Source organism: Bombina bombina, chromosome 4 (assembly GCF_027579735.1).
Source record: "Bombina bombina isolate aBomBom1 chromosome 4, aBomBom1.pri, whole genome shotgun sequence".
Taxonomy (NCBI): Eukaryota; Metazoa; Chordata; class Amphibia; order Anura; family Bombinatoridae; genus Bombina; species Bombina bombina.
The window spans coordinates 1,232,324,393-1,232,350,160 of record NC_069502.1 but is presented as its reverse complement, the minus strand read 5'-3'; the positions used below and the strand labels follow the sequence as shown (position 1 = coordinate 1,232,350,160).

The 25,768-nt window shown below is 41.5% G+C and overlaps 1 protein-coding gene across 1 annotated transcript in view; it reads right to left on the bottom strand.

The window, feature by feature from the left end:
- Positions 1-25,768, bottom strand: part of SLC22A7 (solute carrier family 22 member 7) — a 387,518-nt gene that overhangs the window by 200,791 nt on the left and 160,959 nt on the right. Inside the window, exon 3 of the mRNA XM_053712778.1 lies at positions 17,097-17,251. Coding sequence (XP_053568753.1) covers positions 17,097-17,251 — 155 coding nt within the window. The remainder of the gene's footprint in view (positions 1-17,096; positions 17,252-25,768) is intronic.

The following is a 25,768-nucleotide window of genomic DNA, read 5'->3' as shown; positions in this document are numbered from 1 at the left end:
GTGAAAGTGGATGGCTTGCAGTTGGGTTTGCCTCAGTCTTGTTGTGAGGTGAAATGGTTTGGTGTCAGGAGACTTCGTTGGGAAAGGTTGTTACTTTTGATTGTGGACTATTCCAGGCGGTTTCAACCTCCGACTGTGTTGTTGGTCCACGCCGGGGGCAATGATCTGGGTTTTGTGCCGCAGAGGGACTTGGTGAGGCACATTAAGAGAGATCTTGGGAGGTTGGTGGAGTTATATCCTACATTGAGGATTGTGTGGTCGGATATTTTACCGCGGATGGTTTTGAGGGCAGCTTGGGACCCAGTGAGGTTAGATAAAAGCAGAAAAAAGTTAATAAGCTGATGGGGTCTTTTGTCCACATGATTGGGGGTACAGTCGTTCATCATCCAGACTTGCAGGAGGTTGGGCAGGGTGAATTTTATTTACAGGACGGGGTGCATCTAAATGACTTTGGTCTGCAGCTGTTTATCCTTGATTTCAAGGAGGCCTTTTGTAAGGTTGGGGGGTTGGCGGGACTGGACTGAGGTTCAGGCCAGTCATTGGGGGGGTGCTAGTCCTTGCAGGTACAGTAGGTTATGGCCAATTGTTAGTGTGGCGGAATATTGCATTCCCACAGGATGGAATTCTATTTGGGGTCTCTAAGGGCAAGGGGTTCCTTAGAGACTGATGTTTATTATCTTTGACGGGCTCAATCACTTGCATGGTTGGGTCCAGTGGAATTATGGCCATGTCCAAAATCATTTAGATGCCGCTTAATGTGGAATTTGAACAATGTTATTACATTATTTGCACTGTTATTTATTAAGATATTTAAGTTTTTTCTAAAAGGTTATTTACTGAATAAAGGAGCTGCGGCCAAGTTGCACCATAACCTGTGTCTTGTGTCAATTTTATGGGGAGTTTAGGTCATTTGTAGAAGGGTAAACATTTGTTTTGGAAGGGGCCGGAACTTGACGACCAACAGGTCATGTAATCACACACACACATGTACAGACACACACACACATACAGGTACACACACAAGTACACACACAAACACACACATACATTCACGCACACATGTACAAACACAAACACACACAAACACACACATACAGTGTCACACACATGTACAGACACAAACACACACATACAGTCACACACACAAGTACAGACACAAACACACATGTACAGACACAAACACACATACAGTCACACAGACACAAACACACACATACATACAGTCACACACACACATGTACAGACACAAACACACGTACAGACACAAACACACGTACAGCCACACACATGTACAGACACAAACACATACATGTACAGTCACACACAGCCACACACATATACATGTACAGACACAGTCACACACATACAGCCACACACATGTACAGACACATGTAGTCACACACACACACACACATGTACAGACACACACACATACTGTACAGTCACACACACACACATGTACAGACACAAACATACAGACACAAATACACACATGAACAGGACACAAACGTACAGACACACACAGTCAAGTAGACACATGTACAGACATAAACACACACACATATATACAGTCATACACACACACACACATGTACAGACACAAACGCACGTACAGCCACACACACGTACATACACAAACACACACACGTACAGTCACACACACAGTCACACACATGTACAGACACAAATATACACATGTAGTCACACAAACACACACATACAGTCACACACGTACATACATACACATACAGACACACACACGTACAGTCACACACACAGTCACACACATGTACAGACACAAATATACAGTCACACACATATACAGACACAAATATACACATGTAGTCACACACACACGTACAGACACAAACACACACATACAGTCACATACACACATACACACATGTACAGACACAAATATACAGTCACACACATGTACAGACACAAATATACACGTAGTCACACACACACACACACACGTACAGACACAAATACACACATACAGTCACACACACACATTTACAGACACAAATACACACATGTACAGACACAAACGTACAGTCACACACACAGTCATGTACACATACAATCATACACACACACACAAACATGATAATCAAACAGTCATTCTCACACAGTCACACACACTTACACATACAGTCACGCACGGTCTCTCTCACACACACAGACATATACAGTCACACATAAGGGCCTATCTATCAAGCTGTCAACCGCAAATACGCCGGAATTCCGCAGCGTAATTATTGCGAGCTTGATCCGACTAAGTTATCAAAGCCTACAGACTGGCAAATGTTGAAACGTCTCAATCCAACGCAGATCGATGCTTACGTCATTACAGATGTTCCGAATACACATTCGGCTCTATCTGACACTTTTTCCCAGTTATCAAACTTTTAACAGGTACGCTTGCATCTTTTCCGACCCAGCGTATCTGGTTTTCAATCCACCACCCTGGAGGCCGCAGATGACATAGAAATCAATGGGAGTATGAAAGCACAAAAGCTTATGTTCGATGCTGCCAGATATCACATTGATTTCTATGGTTGAAAACAAGTTACGTTTACCCCTAACATAAACCCTGAGTTTAAACACCTCTAATCTGCTGCCCCAACCTAAAAAAAAATTAACCCCATTCCCGCCGCTCCCCGACCCCGCCGCAACATAAATAAACGTATTAACCCCTAAACCTCTGGCCTCCCACATCACTACCACTAACTAAACATATTAACCCTTAAACCTAACAACCCGCTAACTTTAAATTAAAATTACAACATCCCTATCTTCAAAAAAATTTAAACTTACCTGTAAAATTAAAATAAACTATATTAAACTATTAATTAACCTACCCTAACTATTATCCTACAATTAAAATAAACTACCAATTAAATACAATAAATTACATATTAAAAAACCTAACCCTACTAAAATTAATTAAATATACAATTTAACATTATTACAAAGTCCTAAATTACAGAAAAAAACAAACACTAAGTTACAAAAAACAAACAAACACTAAATTACGAAAAATAAAAAAGAATTACACCTAATCTAATAGCCCTATCAAAATTAAAAAAAACTAGCCTACAATAAACTACCAATGGCCCTTAAAAGGGCCTTTTGTGGGGCATTGCCCCAAAGAAATCAGCTCTTTTACCTGTAAAAAAATAATAATACAAACACCCCCCAACAGTAAAACAGTGACATACACACACACACACACACACACACAGTCTGACACACTACACTGACACATACAGTTACACACACACACACAGTTACACACACACACAGTTACACACACACACTGACACATACAGTTACACACACACACACAGTTACACACACACACTGACACATACAGTTACACACACACACATTTACACACACAGTCAGTTACACACACTCACACACAGTTACACATACACACACAGTTACACACACAGTCTGACACACACACAGTTACACACACAGTCTGACACACAACACAGTTAAACACACACACACATTTACACACACAGTCAGTTACACACACTCACACACACAGTTACACACACACACATTTACACACACACAGTTACACACACACACACACACACAGTTACACACACACACACTGACACATACAGTTACACACACATTTACACACACAGTCAGTTACATACACTCACTCACAGTTACACACACACACACACACAGTTACACACACAGTCTGACACACAACACAGTTACACACACACACACACACATTTAGACACACAGTCAGTTACACACACTCACACACACAGTTACACACACACACACATTTACACACACAGTCAGTTACACACACTCACAAACACAGTTACACACACACAGACAATTACACAATTACACACACACACACAGTTACACAGTTACACACACACACACACACACACAGACAATTACACACACACAGTTACACAGACAATTACACACACAAACACACACACACAATTACACACACACACACACACACAGTTACACATACACACACACAGAGACAATTACACACACACACACACACACAGAGACAATTACACACACACACAGAGACAATTACACACACACACACACACAGTTACACACACACAGACAATTACACAATTACACACACACACACACAGTTACACAGTTACACACACACACACACAGAAAATTACACACACACAGTTACACAGACAATTACACACACAAACACACACACACAGTTACACACACACAGAGAGACAATTACACACACACACACAGTTACACACTTTGAGGCCTATTTATGAAATGTCTGTTGGACCTGATCCGACAGAGCGGATCAGGTCCGCAAGACATCGCTGAATGCGGAGAGCAGTACGCTCTCCGTATTCAGCATTGCACCAGTAGCTCACAAGAGCTGATGGTGCAACGCCGCCCCTGCAGACTCGCGGCCAATGGGCCACCAGCAGGGAGGTGTCAATCAAACCGATCGTACTCGATCGGGTTGAATTCCGGCGATTCCTGTCTGCCTCATCAGAGCAGGCGGACAGGGTTATGGAGCAGCAATCTTTAGACCACTGCTTCATAACTGCTGTTTCAGAAACACGGACCCTCAAGCTCCATTCGGAGCTTGATAAATGGGTCTCACTGACACATACATTTACACACACACACACACAGACAGTTACACACACTGACACACAGTTACACACACATTTTAGTTACACACACTCACACACACACAGTTACACACACACACAGACACAGACAGTTACACACACTGACACACAGTTACACACACATTTTAGTTGCACACACTCACACACACAGTTACACACACTCACACACACACAGTTACACACACACACAGACACAGACAGTTACACACACTGACACACAGTTACACACACACACACACAGTTACACACACACACAGACATTTACACACACTCACACACACAGTTACACACACACACACAGACAGTTACACACACTGACACACAGTTACACACACATTTTAGTTGCACACACTCACACACACAGTTACACACACACACACACACAGACACAGACAGTTACACACACTGACACACAGTTACACACACATTTTAGTTACACACACTCACACACACACACACACAGTTACACACACTGACACAGTTACACACACATTTTAGTTACACACACTCACACACACAGTTACACACACACACACACACAGACACAGATAGTTACACACACTGACACAGTTACACACACATTTTAGTTACACACACTCACACACACACACACACACAATTACACACACTGACACACAGTTACACACACATTTTAGTTGCACACACTCACACACACAGTTACACACACACACACAGACAGTTACACACACTGACACACAGTTACACACACATTTTAGTTACACACTCACACACACAGTTACACACACACACAGTTACACACACATTTTAGTTACACATACAGTTACACACACACAGACAGTTACACACACTGACACACACACAGTTACACACACACAGTTACACAGACAATTACACACACACACAGTTACACACACACACAGAGACAATTACACTCACACACACACACACACACACACACAGTTACACACACACACACACACAGACAATTACACACACACACACACAGTTACACAGACAATTACACACACACACAGACAATTACACACACACACACACAGTTACACACACACAGACAATTACACACACACACACACACACACACACAGTTACACACTTTGAGGCCTATTTATGAAATGTCTGTTGGACCTGATCCGACAGAGCGGATCAGGTCCGCAAGACATCGCTGAATGCGGAGAGCAGTACGCTCTCCGTATTCAGCATTGCACCAGTAGCTCACAAGAGCTGATGGTGCAACGCCGCCCCTGCAGACTCGCGGCCAATGGGCCACCAGCAGGGAGGTGTCAATCAAACCGATCGTACTCGATCGGGTTGAATTCCGGCGATTCCTGTCTGCCTCATCAGAGCAGGCGGACAGGGTTATGGAGCAGCAATCTTTAGACCACTGCTTCATAACTGCTGTTTCAGAAACACGGACCCTCAAGCTCCATTCGGAGCTTGATAAATGGGTCTCACTGACACATACATTTACACACACACACACACACACAGTTACACACACTGACACACAGTTACACACACATTTTAGTTACACACACTCACACACACACAGTTACACACACACACAGACACAGACAGTTACACACACTGACACACAGTTACACACACATTTTAGTTACACACACTCACACACACACAGTTACACACACACACAGACACAGACAGTTACACACACTGACACACAGTTACACACACACACACAGACAGTTACACACACTGACACACACACAGTTACACACACACACACAGACACAGACAGTTACACACACTGACACACAGTTACACACACACACACACACAGACAGTTACACACACTGACAAACACACAGTTACACACACACACAGACACAGACAGTTACACACACTGACACACAGTTACACACACATTTTAGTTGCACACACTCACACACACAGTTACACACACACACTGACACACAGTTACACACATATTTTAGTTACACACACTCACACACACAGTTACACACACTGACACACAGTTGCACACACATTTTAGTTGCACACACTCACACACACAGTTACACACACACACACACACTGACACACAGTTACACACATATTTTAGTTACACACACTCACACACACAGTTACACACACTGACACACAGTTACACACACATTTTAGTTACACACACTCACACACACAGTTACACACACACACAGACACAGACAGTTACACACACTGACACACAGTTACACACACACACACACACACACAGTTACACACACTGACACACACACAGTTACACACACACACAGACACAGACAGTTACACACACTGACACACAGTTACACACACATTTTAGTTGCACACACTCACACACACAGTTACACACACACACACACACAGACAGTTACACACACTGACACACAGTTACACACACATTTTAGTTGCACACACTCACACACACAGTTACACACACACACACACAGACACAGACAGTTACACACACTGACACACAGTTACACACACATTTTAGTTACACACACTCACACACACACACACACACACACAGTTACACACACTGACACACAGTTACACACACATTTTAGTTACACACACTCACACACAGTTACATACACACACACAGACACAGACAGTTACACACACTGACACACAGTTACACACACATTTTAGTTACACACACTCACACACACACACACACACACAGTTACACACACTGACACACAGTTACACACACATTTTAGTTGCACACACTCACACACACAGTTACACACACACACACAGACAGTTACACACACTGACACACAGTTACACACACATTTTAGTTACACACACTCACACACACAGTTACACACACACACAGTTACACACACACAGACAGTTACACACACTGACACACACACACACAGTTACACACACACACACAGACAATTACACACACACAGTTACACAGACAATTACACACACACACAGTTACACACACACACAGAGACAATTACACTCACACACACACACACACACACAGTTACACACACACACACAGACAATTACACACACACACACACACACACACACAGTTACACAGACAATTACACACACACACAGTCACACACACACACAGACAATTACACACACACACACACACACACAGTTACACACACACAGACAATTACACACACACACACACAGTTACACACTTTGAGGCCTATTTATGAAATGTCTGTTGGACCTGATCCGACAGAGCGGATCAGGTCCACAAGACATCGCTGAATGCGGAGAGCAGTACGCTCTCCGTATTCAGCATTGCACCAGTAGCTCACAAGAGCTGATGGTGCAGCGCCGCCCCCTGCAGACTCGCGGCCAATGGGCCACCAGCAGGGAGGTGTCAATCAAACCGATCGTACTCGATCGGGTTGAATTCCGGCGATTCCTGTCTGCCTCATCAGAGCAGGCGGACAGGGTTATGGAGCAGCAATCTTTAGACCACTGCTTCATAACTGCTGTTTCAGAAACACGGACCCTCAAGCTCCATTCGGAGCTTGATAAATGGGTCTCACTGACACATACATTTACACACACACACACACAGACAGTTACACACACTGACACACAGTTACACACACATTTTAGTTACACACACTCACACACACACAGTTACACACACACAGACACAGACAGTTACACACACTGACACACAGTTACACACACATTTTAGTTGCACACACTCACACACACAGTTACACACACACACACACACAGACAGTTACACACACTGACACACAGTTACACACACATTTTAGTTGCACACACTCACACACACAGTTACACACACACACACACAGACACAGACAGTTACACACACTGACACACAGTTACACACACATTTTAGTTACACACACTCACACACACACACACACACAGTTACACACACTGACACACACACACACACACACACAGTTACACACACTGACACACAGTTACACACACATTTTAGTTACACACACTCACACACACAGTTACACACACACACACACACACACAGACACAGACAGTTACACACACTGACACACAGTTACACACACATTTTAGTTACACACACTCACACACACACAGTTACACACACACACACACAGACAGTTACACACACTGACACACAGTTACACACACATTTTAGTTACACACACTCACACACACAGTTACACACACACACAGACACAGACAGTTACACACACTGACACACAGTTACACACACTCACACACACAGTTACACACACACACACACAGACAGTTACACACACTGACACACAGTTACACACACATTTTAGTTGCACACACTCACACACACAGTTACACACACACACACACACACAGACACAGACAGTTACACACACTGACACACAGTTACACACACATTTTAGTTACACACACTCACACACACACAGTTACACACACACACACACACACACACAGACAGTTACACACACTGACACACAGTTACACACACTCACACACACAGTTACACACACACACACAGTTACACACACACACACACAGACAGTTACACACACTGACACACAGTTACACACACATTTTAGTTGCACACACTCACACACACAGTTACACACACACACACAGACAGTTACACACACTGACACACAGTTACACACACTCACACACAGACAGTTACACACACTGACACATACATTTACACACACACACAGACACAGACAGTTACACACTGACACACAGTTACACACACATTTTAGTTACACACACTCACACACACACAGTTACAGACACAGACAGTTACACACACTGACACACAGTTACACACACTCACAAACACAGTTACACACACACACACACACAAACAGTTACACACACTGACACACAGTTACACACACATTTTAGTTGCACACACTCACACACACAGTTACACACACACAGACACAGACAGTTACACACACATTTTAGTTACACACACTCACACACACAGTTACACACACACACAGACACAGACAGTTACACACACTGACACACAGTTACACACACATTTTAGTTACACACACTCACACACACACAGTTACACACACTGACACACAGTTACACACACATTTTAGTTGCACACACTCACACACACAGTTACACACACACACACAGACAGTTACACACACATTTTAGTTACACACACTCACACACACAGTTGCACACACACAGACAGTTACACACACTGACACACAGTTACACACACATTTTAGTTACACACACAGTTACACAGTTACACACACAGTTACACACACATTTTAGTTACACACACAGTTACACACACACACACACACACACACACACACAGTTACACACACATTTTAGTTGCACACACTCACACACACAATTACACACACACACACACTGACACATACAGTTACACACACACAGACAGTTACACACATTTTAGTTACACACACTCACACACACACACACACACACAATTACACACACACACACATACAGTTACATACATTTACACACACATACAGTTACAGTTACACACACTCACACACACAGTTGCACGCGCACACACACAGTTACACACACACTCACACATACAGTTAGATACAGTCACACATACAGTTACACACACTGACACATACAGTTAGATACACTCACACATACAGTTACACACACTGACACATACAGTTACACACACACACACACACACACACATACAGTTAGATACACTCACACATGCAGTTACACACACACATACAGTTAGATACATTCACACCAGTGATGTGCAGTCACTAGAGGCAGGTGAGGCAGTGCTTCACCTCTCATATGGGCAAAAATATATATATTTTTTATTGGCTTTAAAAAAATTAAATTAAAAAATTGCAATTTTTTTTTCCCCAGCATTTTTTTTTTCACAGCTACATGTTGTGCAATGGAGAGGCACAAGCAGGTCTGCCCACCATTACACAACATGCTGCGCCACCTACTGGATTAAAGTGGTTAAGCTCATTGCATGTCCCATAATTGCTTATTTGAGGCAGTCCTATTTGGGCTGACCCAATCTAGTGAGAGGCATTAGTCAGTGGAACTTAGGGTTGGGGCTGGATGTTAAATCATATAGAACAAAACAAAAACTGAAAAAAACTACTTTCATTTATTTTGTTGCTGTCCTGTGAAGCTGCCAGCTTTGCTAAAGTGAAAAAGAGAGTTCTGTACTACCCCTCTAAGTGCAGTGGAATGTGCCACTGTCACTTCCTTAATACAGACAGAGGCAGAGCAGGAAGAGATGCAGTCAATGAGCAGTGTTTAAGACACATCTTTGAAGTTCTACAACCTTAGATTTCAATGAAAGGGGTTCTGTTAGTGAAAATTATAATTTAATGAATGTGGTTTAGTGTTTTTTGTTTTTTTACTCTTTAACAGCAGTTGAAGGATCGTTTTTGTATATTGTTTCCTCAACCTTTACACCCACTAACTTAACAGCTTGCCTTCACTTTCTGAACTCTCTGTAGCTCTGCTGTTTTATTACTTAAAAATGCAGTGGTCTCTCTCCCCCCCTTTGTGTGTGTGTGTGTCTCTCTCTCTATCTATCCATCTCTCTCCTTATGTGTTGTTCTCCCCCATGGTCTCTTTCTCTCTCTGTCTCTCTTCCTCCCCCTCTGACTCTCTCATCCCTTATGTGTCTCTCTAACCCTCTGTGTTTGTGTCTCTCTCTCTCTTTCTCTAACCCTCTGTGTGTGATTGTGTGTGTGTCTCTTTCTCTATCTCTAACCCTCTGTGTTTGATTGTGTCTCTCTCTCTTTCTCTAACCCTCTGTGTGTGATTGTGTGTCTCTCTCTCTTTCTCTCTCTAACCCTCTGTGTATGATTGTGTCTCTGTCTCTCTCACCCTCTGTGTGTGATTGCGTCTCTCTCTCTAACCCTCTGTGTGTTATTGTGTGTGTCTCTCTCTCTCTCTCTCTCTAACCCTCTGTGTATGATTGTGTCTCTCTCTCTTTCTCTAACCCTCTGTGTGTGATTGTCTCTCTCTCTCTCTCTCTCTCTCTCTCTCTAACCCTGTGTATGATTATGTCTCTCTCTCTTTCTCTCTCTCTCTCTCTAACCCTGTGTATGATTGTCTCTCTCTTTCTCTTTCTCTCTAACCCTCTGTGTGTGATTGTGTCTCTCACTCTTTCTCTCTCTCTCTAACCCTCTGTGTATGATTGTGTCTCTCTCTTTCTCTCTCTAACCCTCTGTGTAGGATTGTGTGTGTCTCTCTCTCTCTCTCTCTCTCTCTAACCCTCTGTGTGTGATTGTGTCTCTCTTTCTCTCACTCTCTAACCCTCTGTGTATGATTGTGTGTGTCTCTCTCTCTATCTAACCCTCTGTGTGTGATTGTCTCTCTCTCTCTCTCTCTCTAACCCTCTGTGTGTGATTGTGTCTCTCTCTCTTTCTCTATAACCCTCTGTGTATGATTGTGTCTCTCTCTTTCTCTCTAACCCTCTGTGTGTGATTGTCTCTCTCTCTCTCTCTCTAAATCTCTGTGTGTGATTGTGTCTCTATCTCTTTCTCTCTCTAACCCTCTGTGTATGTGTTTCTGTCTACCTTTTATTTATTTAATTAATGAATTGGTAGTGCCATCTGATGGTGTGGCTTTATTTAAAGGGGTGGGGTCAAGCGCCCCACCATCTTTAAATTTCACCAGCCGCCACTGGATCAAGACATTTTTATATTTACTGAATAATGAAAGAATCTATAATCATAATTTGCAGCATTAAAGTAAAAAGTATGTTTTAAACATATTTTAATGGGCATGGATTTCTAGATCTCATAATCAGAGCAAGCATTTTGTTATCTGGCAAGTGTTTCTGTTACAATCCTTTAGACTAAAATCAGATGTTTACTAAGTTGACCAGTTTTCCAAGACACCATTTAAAGGGACATGAAATCCATATGTTTTCTTTCATGATTTAGAAAGAGCATGCAGTTTTAAATAACTTTCCAATTTACATCTAATATCTAATTGTCTTCATTCTTTTGATATCCTTTGTTGAAAATCATATCTAAATATGCTCAGTAGCTGCTGATTGGTGGCTGCACATAGATACCTCATGATTGTCTCACCCATGTGCATTGCTATTTCTTCAACAAAGGATATCTAAAGAATGAAGGCGTATCCTACTGCCTCACCAGCCTCTGACGTCACTGCACGTCACTGATTCACACATACAGTTACACACACTGACACATACAGTTAGATACACACACAGTTACACACAGTTACACACACACACACACACATACAGTTAGATACACTCACACATACAGTTACACACACACACACATACATACAGTTAGATACACTCACACATACAGTTACACACACTGACACATACAGTTAGATACACACACAGTTATACACACACATACAGTTACACACACTGACACATACAGTTACACACATACAGTTACACACACACACACACATTCAGTTACGCACACGCACACATACAGTTACACACACACACACACTTACCCACACACACAGTTACACACACACAGTCAGTTGCTCACACTCACACACACAGTTGCGCACACACAGTTACATACACTCACACATACAGTTAGATATACACACATTTTCTCTGTGAAACGGAATCACAAAGACAAAGGCACCTCCTAGTGTAATACAGTTAGATACACTCACACATACAGTTACACACACTGACACATACAGTTAGATACACTCACACAGTTACACACACACACACACACACACATACAGTTAGATACACTGACACATACAGTTACACACACTGACACATACAGTTAGATACAGTTACACACACTGACACATACAGTTAGATACACACACAGTTATACACACACATACAGTTACACACACTGACACATACAGTTACACACACACACATTCAGTTACACACACATTCAGTTACACACACACACACATTCAGTTACACACACACACACATACAGTTACACACACACACACACACACACACATACAGTTAGATACACTCACACATACAGTTACACACACTGACACATACAGTTAGATACAGTTACACACACATACACAAACACACATACAGTTACACACACACATACAGTTACACACACACACACACACATACTGTTACACACACACATACAGTTACACACACAGTTACACACACACACAGTTACACACACACAGACAGTTGCTCACACTCACACACACAGTTGCGCACACACAGTTACATACACTCACACATACAGTTAGATATACACACATTTTCTCTGTGAAACGGAATCACAAAGACAAAGGCGCCTCCTAGTGTAATACAGTTAGATACACTGACACATACAGTTACACACACTGACACATACAGTTAGATACACACACAGTTATACACACACATACAGTTACACACACTGACACATACAGTTACACACACACACAGTTACATACACTCACACATACAGTTAGATACACACACACACACACACACATTCAGTTACACACACACATACAGTTACACACACACACACACACAATTACACACACACAGACAGTTGCTCACACTCACACATACAGTTACACACACACAGACAGTTGCTCACACTCACACATACAGTTAGATATACACACATTTTCTCTGTGAAACGCAATCACAAAGACAAAGGCGCCTCCTAGTGTAATACAGTTAGATACACTCACACATACAGTTACACACACTGACACATACAGTTACACACACACAGTTACACACACACATTCAGTTACACACACACACACACACACACACATACAGTTACACACACACACATACAGTTACACACACACACACACAGTTACACACACACAGACAGTTGCTCACACTCACATACACAGTTGCGCACACACAGTTACATACACTCACACATACAGTTAGATATACACACATTTTCTCTGTGAAACGGAATCACAAAGACAAAGGCGCCTCCTAGTGTAATACAGTTAGATACACTCACACATACAGTTACACACACTGACACATACAGTTACACACACACACACAGTTACACACACACATACAGTTACACACACACACATTCAGTTACACACACACACATACAGTTACACACACACACACACACACACACACATACAGTTACACACACACACACACACACACAGTTACACACACACACACACACACACACATACAGTTACACACACACACACATTCAGTTACACACACACACACACATACAGTTACACACACACATACAGTTACACACACACACACAGTTACACACACACATACAGTTACACACACACAGTTACACACACACACACAGTTACACACACACACAGTTACACACACACAGTTACACACACACAGACAGTTGCGCACACACAGTTACATACACTCACACATACAGTTAGATATACACACATTTTCTCTGTGAAACGCAATCACAAAGACAAAGGCGCCTCCTAGTGTAATACAGTTGGAGCAAATGGAATAATGTGAATGCCAAATGGATACTCACAAATATAGCAGCACTCCGTTGTGCAAATAGAGGCAGACTGGGAACTCAGTGTCTCACCCAGCTCACTGGAACAACAAGATTGCTGGTCTCTCCAATGTCCTATATGGGCCAATTAAGCTCAGACTCTCAACAAAGGTTTTAAAAAAAACACAATTTAATGGTATAGTAAAATACAGAGTGTCAAACAAATGACACTAAGAAAGATTAAACAATAAGCTACGCGTTTCTCAGACTGCTGTCTGTTTCATCCGGCTTCTGTTCATAAACTGAGAGTACTGGCTTAAATACAACTAATATTAAACTAGGAGGCGCCTTTGTCTTTGTGATTCCTTTTCACTGAGAAAATTTGTATCCAGACCATCTATGTGACGAAGAGCTGACTCCAAAATTTGGGTGCAATAGCGACATCATCTGTATCATCCTTTGGGGATTTCCCTGAGGACTGAGTCCTATACAGCTAAGATCCAACAGGACTTTTATCTTATACTTTTATATTTATATATCACTATTTTTATTTGTATATATATATATATATATTTTGTGCTCACTAATATTAGTATTACCCTATTTGGGTGAATATCAGCATAGGCCTAGCCCCATAGTACATTAGTGCTTTATTTATTTATTTATTTATTCAAACAGTGCTTTAATTTGTGGGCTGCACCATAGATTATTTCATACCTTAGCTTTTGTTTGTTGCGCCCCCTAGAATTACCACCTAGTTTTGTGTAATATGTTCATCTAGATACACACACAGTTACACACACTGACACATACAGTTACATACACTGACACATACAGTTACACACACTGACACATACAGTTACACACACACACACACAGTTACACAGACATAGTAACACACTGACACATACAGTTACACACACACACAGTTACACACACACACACACATAGTAACACACACAGTTACACACACATACAGTTACACACACTCACACATACAGTTTTACACACACACATACAGTTACACACACTGACACATACAGTTACAAACACACACAGTTACACACATAGTAACACACACAGTTACACACACTGACACATACAGTTACAAACACACACAATTACACACATAGTAACACACACAGTTACACACACTGACACATATAGTTACACACACACATACAGTTACACACACTGACACATACAGTCACACACACACACACACACACACAGTTACACACACTAACACACAGTTACACACACTAATACATACTGTTACACACATTCACACAGTTACACACACACACAGTTACACACACACATAGTAATACACACAGTTACACACACTGACACATAGTTACATACTCACACATACAGTTACACACACTCACACATACAGTTATACACACACACATACAGTTACACACACTCACACATACAGTTACACACACACACACATACAGTTACACACATTCACAAATACTGTTACACACACACACACAGTTAAACACACACAGTTACAAACACTCACACATACAGTCACACACAGTTACACACACTCGCACATACAGACATACACACACACATACAGACTCACACATACACAGTTACACACATACAGTTACACACACACTCACACACACAGTTACACACACACACACACACACATACAGTAACACACACTCACACATACAGTTACACACACAGTTACACACACAGATACACATACACACACAGTTACACACACACACACACAGCTACACACACTGACACATACAGTTACCCATTCAGTACTGTTGTACTTTTGTCACTGCAAGACTAATTATTGATTAAATTTAATAATCAAGATAACTGGGTCCCAGTTGTATAGTTATAATTCAGGATTGTGATGTATATTTTCAGGTTATGACTAATAGGTAGCATGACACTTGTCTACCTAATGTGACAGATATCAAAGTCATTCCCATGAGTCCGACCCCGCAGAGCAGCCGACTGATGGAGAACATCACAAAGGACACAGAAAGGGCAGACATGACTCCAAAAAGTGTGCTGCCCAGGAAGGACAGGAGCAAAATCTTCCTGCGACCGAACCTGGGGGCAGAGGGAAAGACAAATTTAGTTTAACAGACTATTCCCCCTTTGTCCCTGTAGTTCTCTGTATAATGGTCAAACAAAGGAACTATTCATTTGTCAGCAGATTACATAGAGCAAGTTATACGGCTTAACATATTTATCAACCACAAAATCAAACCATTATTTCATTTATGTGACAAACTAAATTACCATACTTGAAACATGACTTCATTTTCTAATTCTTATTGTCTAGAGGAAAACATATGATATAATATCATCACAGATTCAGAGCTGGTGCTGTATAAATGGTTTATTAATAACACATATAAAGAGCCAAAAAAATAACTCATATGTAAAAAGAAACCTAAAAAAAAAAAAAAATACCCAAAAACTGCACCCGAAAGAGAACTCATAGACTTCTACAAAGCAGTGGTGTTTAACAGAAGAAAGTGTCATTATAATGTTTATGTTACAGCTGGCAGCTATGTGTGTATGTGCTGTTCATGCTCTGTATGTCAGGTGCTACTGTTTATGTTACAGCTGGCAGCTATGTGTGTATGTGCTGTTCATGCTCTGTATGTCAGGTGCTACTCTTTCTGTTACAGCTTGCAGTTATGTGTGTATGTGCTGTTCATGCTCTGTATGTCAGATGCTTCTGTTTATGTTACAGCTGGCAGCTATGTGTGTATGTGCTGTTCATGCTCTGTATGTCAGGTGCTTCTGTTTATGTTACAGCTGGCAGCTATGTGTGTATGTGCTGTTCATGCTCTGTATGTCAGATGCTTCTGTTTATGTTACAGCTGGCAGCTATGTGTGTATGTGCTGTTCATGCTCTGTATGTCAGATGCTACTGTTTATGTTACAGCTGGCAGCTATGTGTGTATGTGCTGTTCATGCTCTGTATGTCAGGTGCTACTGTTTATGTTACAGCTGGCAGCTATGTGTGTATGTGCTGTTCATGCTCTGTATGTCAGGTGCTACTGTTTATGTTACAGCTAACAGCTATGTGTGTATGTGCTGTTCATGCTCTGTATGTCAGGTGCTACTGTTAATGTTACAGCTGGCAACTATGTGTGTATGTGCTATTCATGCTCTCTATGTCAGGTGCTATTGTTTATGTTACAGCTGGCAGCTATGTGTGTATGTGCTGTTCATGCTCTGTATGTCAGGTGCTTCTGTTTATGTTACAGCTGGCAGCTATGTGTGTATGTGCTGTTCATGCTCTGTATGTCAGGTGCTTCTGTTTACGTTATAGCTGGCAGCTATGTGTGTATGTGCTGTTCATGCTCTGTATGTCAGGTGCTACTGTTTATGTTACAGCTGGCAGCTATGTGTGTATGTGCTGTTAATGCTCTGTATGTCAAGTGCTTGTGCTGTTCATGCTCTGTATGTCAGGTGCTTCTGTTTATGTTACAGCTGGCAGCTATGTGTGTATGTGCTGTTCATGCTCTGTATGTCAGATGCTACTGTTTATGTTACAGCTAACAGCTATGTGTGTATGTGCTGTTAATGCTCTGTATGTCAGGTGCTACTGTTTATGTTACAGCTAACAGCTATGTGTGTATGTGCTGTTCATGCTCTGTATGTCAGGTGCTACTGTTAATGTTACAGCTGGCAACTATGTGTGTATGTGCTGTTCATGCTCTGTATGTCAGGTGCTACTGTTTATGTTACAGCTGGCAGCTATGTGTGTATGTGCTGTTCATGCTCTGTATGTCAGGTGCTACTGTTTATGTTACAGCTGGCAGCTATGTGTGTATGTGTTGTTCATGCTCTGTATGTCAGGTGCTTCTGTTTATGTTACAGCTGGCAGCTATATGTGTATGTGCTGTTCATGCTCTGTATGTCAGATGCTACTATTTATGTTACAGCTGGCAGCTATATGTGTATGTGATGTTCATGCTCTGTATGTCAGGTGCTACTGTTTATGTTACAGCTGGCAGCTATATGTGTATGTGCTGTTCATGCTCTGTATGTCAGGTGCTACTGTTTATGTTACAGCTGGCAGTTATGTGTGTATGTGCTGTTCATGCTCTGTATGTCAGGTGATTCTGTTTATGTTACAGCTGGCAGCTATGTGTGTATGTGCTGTTCATGCTCTGTATGTCATGTGCTACTTTTTATGTTACAGCTGGCAGCTACGTGTGTATGTGCTGTTCATGCTCTGTATGTCAGGTGCTTCTGTTTATGTTACAGCTGGCAGCTATGTGTCTATGTGCTGTTCATGCTCTGTATGTCAGGTGCTACTGTTTATGTTACAGCTGGCAGCTATGTGTGTATGTGCTGTTAATGCTCTGTATGTCAAGTGCTTGTGCTGTTCATGCTCTGTATGTCAGGTGCTTCTGTTTATGTTACAGCTGGCAGCTATATGTGTATGTGCTGTTCATGCTCTGTATGTCAGATGCTACTATTTATGTTACAGCTGGCAGCTATATGTGTATGTGATGTTCATGCTCTGTATGTCAGGTGCTACTGTTTATGTTACAGCTGGCAGCTATATGTGTATGGGCTGTTCATGCTCTGTATGTCAGATGCTACTATTTATGTTACAGCTGGCAGCTATATGTGTATGTGATGTTCATGCTCTGTATGTCAGGTGCTACTGTTTATGTTACAGCTGGCAGCTATATGTGTATGTGCTGTTCATGCTCTGTATGTCAGGTGCTTCTGTTTATGTTACAGCTGGCAGCTATATGTGTATGTGCTGTTCAAGCTCTGTATGTCAGGTGCTTCTGTTTATGTTACAGCTGGCAGCTATGTGTGTATGTGCTGTTCATGCTCTGTATGTCAGGTGCTTCTGTTTATGTTACAGCTGGCAGCTATATGTGTATGTGCTGTTCATGCTCTGTATGTCAGGTGCTTCTGTTTATGTTACAGCTGGCAGCTATATGTGTATGTGCTGTTCATGCTCTGTATGTCAGATGCTTCTGTTTATGTTACAGCTGGCAGCTATATGTGTATGTGCTGTTCATGCTCTGTATGTCAGGTGCTACTGTTTATGTTACAGCTGGCAGCTATATGTGTATGTGCTGTTCATGCTCTGTATGTCAGGTGCTACTGTTTATGTTACAGCTGGCAGTTATGTGTGTATGTGCTGTTCATGCTCTGTATGTCAGGTGCTTCTGTTTATGTTACAGCTGGCAGCTGTGTGTGTATGTGCTGTTCATGCTCTGTATGTCAGGTGCTACTGTTTATGTTACAGCTGGCAGCTATGTGTGTATGTGCTGTTCTTGCTCTGTATGTCAGGTACTTCTGTTTATGTTACAGCTAGCAGCTATGTGTGTATTAGTGATGTCCCGAACTATTCGCCCGCGAATGGTTCACAGCGAACATAGCTTGTTCGCGTTCGCGTTTGTGGGCGAACACATGGCGATGTTCGATCCGCCCCTATGTGTCATCATTGTGGAAACTTTGACCCTTTATGTCACAGCCGCCTGACACATTAGAGCCAATCAACATCAGACACTCCCTCACAGACACTCCCAGCTACTCGGAATCCGCCATTTTAGACTCATAACGACCTTGCTTTTTTAATGAGAGGACGTGTTGTGTTTTCGCTCCTGACATTAATAGTAAAAACATAGCTAGGCTAGTGTATTTACAGTCCAGAAGGACTCCACTCATCTCTGCTGCAAGCACAGCACCCCAAAATGCCCTTTTTAGGGCTATATTCCGTGCCGTTTTTTTTTTTGGTTTTTTTTCTTTTTATTAGCATTTGCCTGGCTTTCAGCTGTGTGTTTAAGGCTCACAGCATATGCTGTGACTACTGCCACCACTGATATCTCCCTAACAACATTAGTTTAAATTTAACTAACCCAAAAATATAATTATTTTTCTAGTGTAATTTTTTTTCATTTTCTATCAGGCCAGTGTCACACAGCATATACTCTGGTTCATTGCTCTGTGCCAGCCAGCAGCCAGCAGTGTTAATATCCGTTTATAACATTATTTTTAATTTAAAAAATAACACAAAAAAATATTTTTCTAGTGTAATCTAATTACATTTACTATCATGCCTGTGTCTGTCAGGCTCACTCAGCATTAATATACCTCTTTTTTTTTTCAGTCTTTTGGTTAATTGGTCTGTGCCAGGCAGCCACCCAGCACTCATATCTATTTTTCTTTCACCTTAATTTTAATATAAAAAAAAAAAAAGTTTAAATTTGTTTGCTAGTGTAATCTAATATAATTTTCTATCCGGCCTGTGTGTTTTGCTGACATAGAGAGCCTACTGTGTTTACTTGCTGCCCTCCCTAGTCTATGAGCCACGACTCATATGTGTTTAACCTTTTTTTAATTCCCCCCCCCAAAAAATAATTTCAATCATTTTTCTAGTGTAATCTAATAGTATTTTCTATCAGGCGTGTGTGTATCCGACATACATAGCCTACTGTTTTTAATAGCTGCCCTTCCAAGGCTATCAGCCACGACTCATATGTATGTGCTTAACCTTTTTCTTAAAATTTCCAAAAAAAAGTCTTTAAATCATTATGCTAGTGTAATCTAATTGTATTTTCTATCAGGCCTGTGTCTAACTGTCTATCTGACTTACACAGCATACTGTTGTTATAATTGCTGCCCTACGTAGCAGCCAGCCAGTGCGACCACTCATAGAGTCATATGTGCATTGCACTTCTTAACATAATTTTAATATTAAAATCTAAAATTTTAAAATATTTTGCTAGTGTAATGTAACTTAATTTTCTATCAGTCCTGTGTTTTTGTCACTTACACAGCATACTGTGTTCAATTACTGCCCTACCTACCATCCACGACTCATATCTGCCAGCCTGTCTGCCAGGCCCAAGTAGCCAATTAGTGGCACCAATCACAATTCTTGTAACAGTAATAAAAATAAAAAAAATCATAATTTTTTGGACTGCAAATATTCAGTCTCCTAGGGCCATTGAATTTCATTTACCTCCTGCCTGCCACTGCCAGCCTTTTGTGCCAGGCCGTCTAGCCAACTATTTACACCAATCATAATTGTTGTCACAGTCAGACAGTATAGTTATTAATTTAAATAAAAAAAATTTTTAGTGTTGATCTTAACCCTCAGTTTGCTCGTGCCTTTGAATTGCACTTTTCTACAGCCTTCCAAGCCTGTGTGCCAGGCCTACTTAAAAAATATTTACACCAATCATATTTGTTGTGACAGTATTCTAATAATTAAAAATTAAAATTTTTGGTAATAGTTGCTGTGATTTGAATCGTCAGTTTGCTGGTGCCATTGAAACGCACTTTCCTGCTGCCTTGCAGCCTGCTGTGAGCCAGGCCCCCACCTAGCCAATTGTTGTCAGCAATCATATTGGGTGCGGCTATTCATGCAGGCCATATAGAGCTGACAACATTTGGTGTCGTATCAGCTATTAAACTAATAAGAACAGTACTACCAAAATACAGCCAATGAAGGGCCTTAGGAAGACTGGGCCAAGGTTGGATTGTAGTATTTGGTTAGGCTAATCATGATGGCCATGTAGACCACCATGTAGTAATAAGAACAGTACTACCAAAATACAGCCAATGAAGGGCCTTAGGAAGACAGAGCCAAGGTTGGATTGTAGTATTTGGTTAGGCTAATCATGATGGCCATGTAGACCACCACCACCGAGAGTCCTGGAAGTAACAGGGATGATGAGATGAAAGTGCTAAGAATAGTACTACTTGAAACAACAGAGTTAGCCATGGGTGTTAATCCAAGACCGCTTGGATTTATTTTTGTATTGGGTGCAGCTAATCATGCAGGCCATATAGAGCTGACAACATTCGGTGTTGTATCAGCTATAAAAATAATAAGAACTGTACTATCAAAATACAGACAATGAAGGGCCTATGAAGACTGTAGTATTTTGTTTGGCTAATCATGATGATCATGTAGACCGCCCGTAACAGGGATGAAAGTGCTAAGAATAGTACTAATTGAAACAACAGAGTTAGCCATGGGTGTTAGTCTAAGACCACTCGGCTTTTTTTTGGGTTTGGGTGCAGCTAATCATGAAGGACAGATAGACCTGCCACCATTTGGTGTTGTAACAGGTATGAAAATGCAAAGAACAGTACTACATAACACAACCTACTTACCATGGGTCCCAGAACATATGTTTGGTTGTTATATTTTGTAAGGGTAATCATGCAGGCCATATAGACCTCCACCGATAGGGTGAGTATGAGTAACAGCTATTAAAATGCGAAGGACATTACTAATTAACACAACATAGTTACCATGGGTTGCAGACCAAGAGCAGATGTCTTATTATTATATTTTGTATGGGTAATCATCCAGGCCGTATAGACCTCACCAAATAGGGGGAGTTACAGAGATTAAAGTGCTAAGAATGGTAGTACTTAAAACACAACCTTGTTAAAATAGGTAGCAGACCACATGTCTTATTATTATAATTTTTCAGGGTAATCTGGCAGGCCATATAGAACTCCCACGATAGGGTAGGGGGGGGGGGGAACAGGGATTAAAGTGCTAAGAAAAGTACTAATTGACACAAGCTAGTTGGGTCCAAGAACGCATGTTTGATTATTAGAATTTATTAGGGTAATTATATATCTAACAAATATATCTATTTCTCTACTATCGATTCTATCTAACTATCAATCTATGTATATCTATCTATCCTATCTATCACTATCAATCTATCTTCTGTCCGGGATGTTTTGAGACAGCCACTTTGGGAATGTTAGTTGATTTAGACCCATTATGGCTTAAAAGCAGACTCTGCATCAACTATGTAATTTTCCATGGGAGTTTTGCCAGGGATCCCCCTCCAGCATGCAACAGTCCAGGTGTTAGGACCCTTGAAACAACTTTTCCATCACTATTGTGGCCAGAAAGAGTCCTTGTAGGTTTTAAAGTTCGCCTGCCTATTGAATTCAATGGCGGTTCGCGCGGTTCGCGAGTTCGCGAACAATACCGGAAGTTCGAGTACGCGGATCGCGAAACGAAAATTTTAGTTTCGCGACATCACTAATGTGTATGTGATGTTCATGCTCTGTATGTCAGGTGCTACTGTTTATGTTACAGCTGGCAGCTATATGTGTATGTGCTGTTCATGCTCTGTATGTCAGATGCTACTATTTATGTTACAGCTGGCAGCTATAGGGGTATGTGCTGTTCATGCTCTGTATGTCAGGTGTTTCTGTATATGTTACAGCTGGCAGCTATATGTGTATGTGCTGTTCAAGCTCTGTATGTCAGGTGCTTCTGTTTATGTTACAGCTGGCAGCTATATGTGTATGTGCTGTTCATGCTCTGTATGTCAGATGCTACTATTTATGTTACAGCTGGCAGCTATATGTGTATGTGATGTTCATGCTCTGTATGTCAGGTGCTACTGTTTATGTTACAGCTGGCAGCTATATGTGTATGTGCTGTTCATGCTCTGTATGTCAGGTGTTTCTGTATATGTTACAGCTGGCAGCTATATGTGTATGTGCTGTTCATGCTCTGTATGTCAGGTGCTTATGTTTATGTTACAGCTGGCAGCTATATGTGTATGTGCTGTTCATGCTCTGTATGTCAGGTGCTACTGTTTATGTTACAGCTGGCAGCTATATGTGTATGTGATGTTCATGCTCTGTATGTCAGGTGCTACTGTTTATGTTACAGCTGGCAGCTATATGTGTATGTGCTGTTCATACTCTGTATGTCAGGTGTTTCTGTATATGTTACAGCTGGCAGCTATATGTGTATGTGCTGTTCAAGCTCTGTATGTCAGGTGCTTCTGTTCATGCTCTGTATGTCAGATGCTACTGTTTATGTTACAGCTGGCAGCTATGTGTGTATGTGCTGTTCATGCTCTGTATGTCAGGTGCTACTGTTTATGTTACAGCTGGCAGCTATGTGTGTATGTGCTGTTCATGCTCTGTATGTCAGGTGCTTCTGTTTATGTTACAGCTGGCAGCTATATGTGTATGTGCTGTTCATGCTCTGTATGTGAGGTGCTTCTGTTTATGTTACAGCTGGCAGCTATGTGTGTATGTGCTGTTCATGCTCTGTATGTCAGATGCTACTGTTTATGTTACAGCTGGCAGCTATGTGTGTATGTGCTGTTCATGCTCTGTATGTCAGGTGCTAATGTTTATGTTACAGCTGGCAGCTATGTGTGTATGTGCTGTTCATGCTCTGTATGTCAGATGCTACTGTTTATGTTACAGCTTGCAGTTATGTGTGTATGTGCTGTTAATGCTCTGTATGTCAGGTGCTTCTGTTTATGTTACAGCTAACAGCTATGTGTGTATGTGCTGTTCATGCTCTGTATGTCAGGTGCTTCTGTTTATGTTACAGCTGGCAGCTATGTGTGTATGTGCTGTTCATGCTCTGTATGTCAGGTGCTTCTGTTTATGTTACAGCTGGCAGCTATGTGTGTATGTGCTGTTCATGCTCTGTATGTCAGGTGCTTCTGTTTATGTTACAGCTGGCAGCTATGTGTGTATGTGCTGTTCATGCTCTGTATGTCAGGTGCTTCTGTTTATGTTACAGCTGGCAGCTATGTGTGTATGTGCTGTTCATGCTCTGTATGTCGT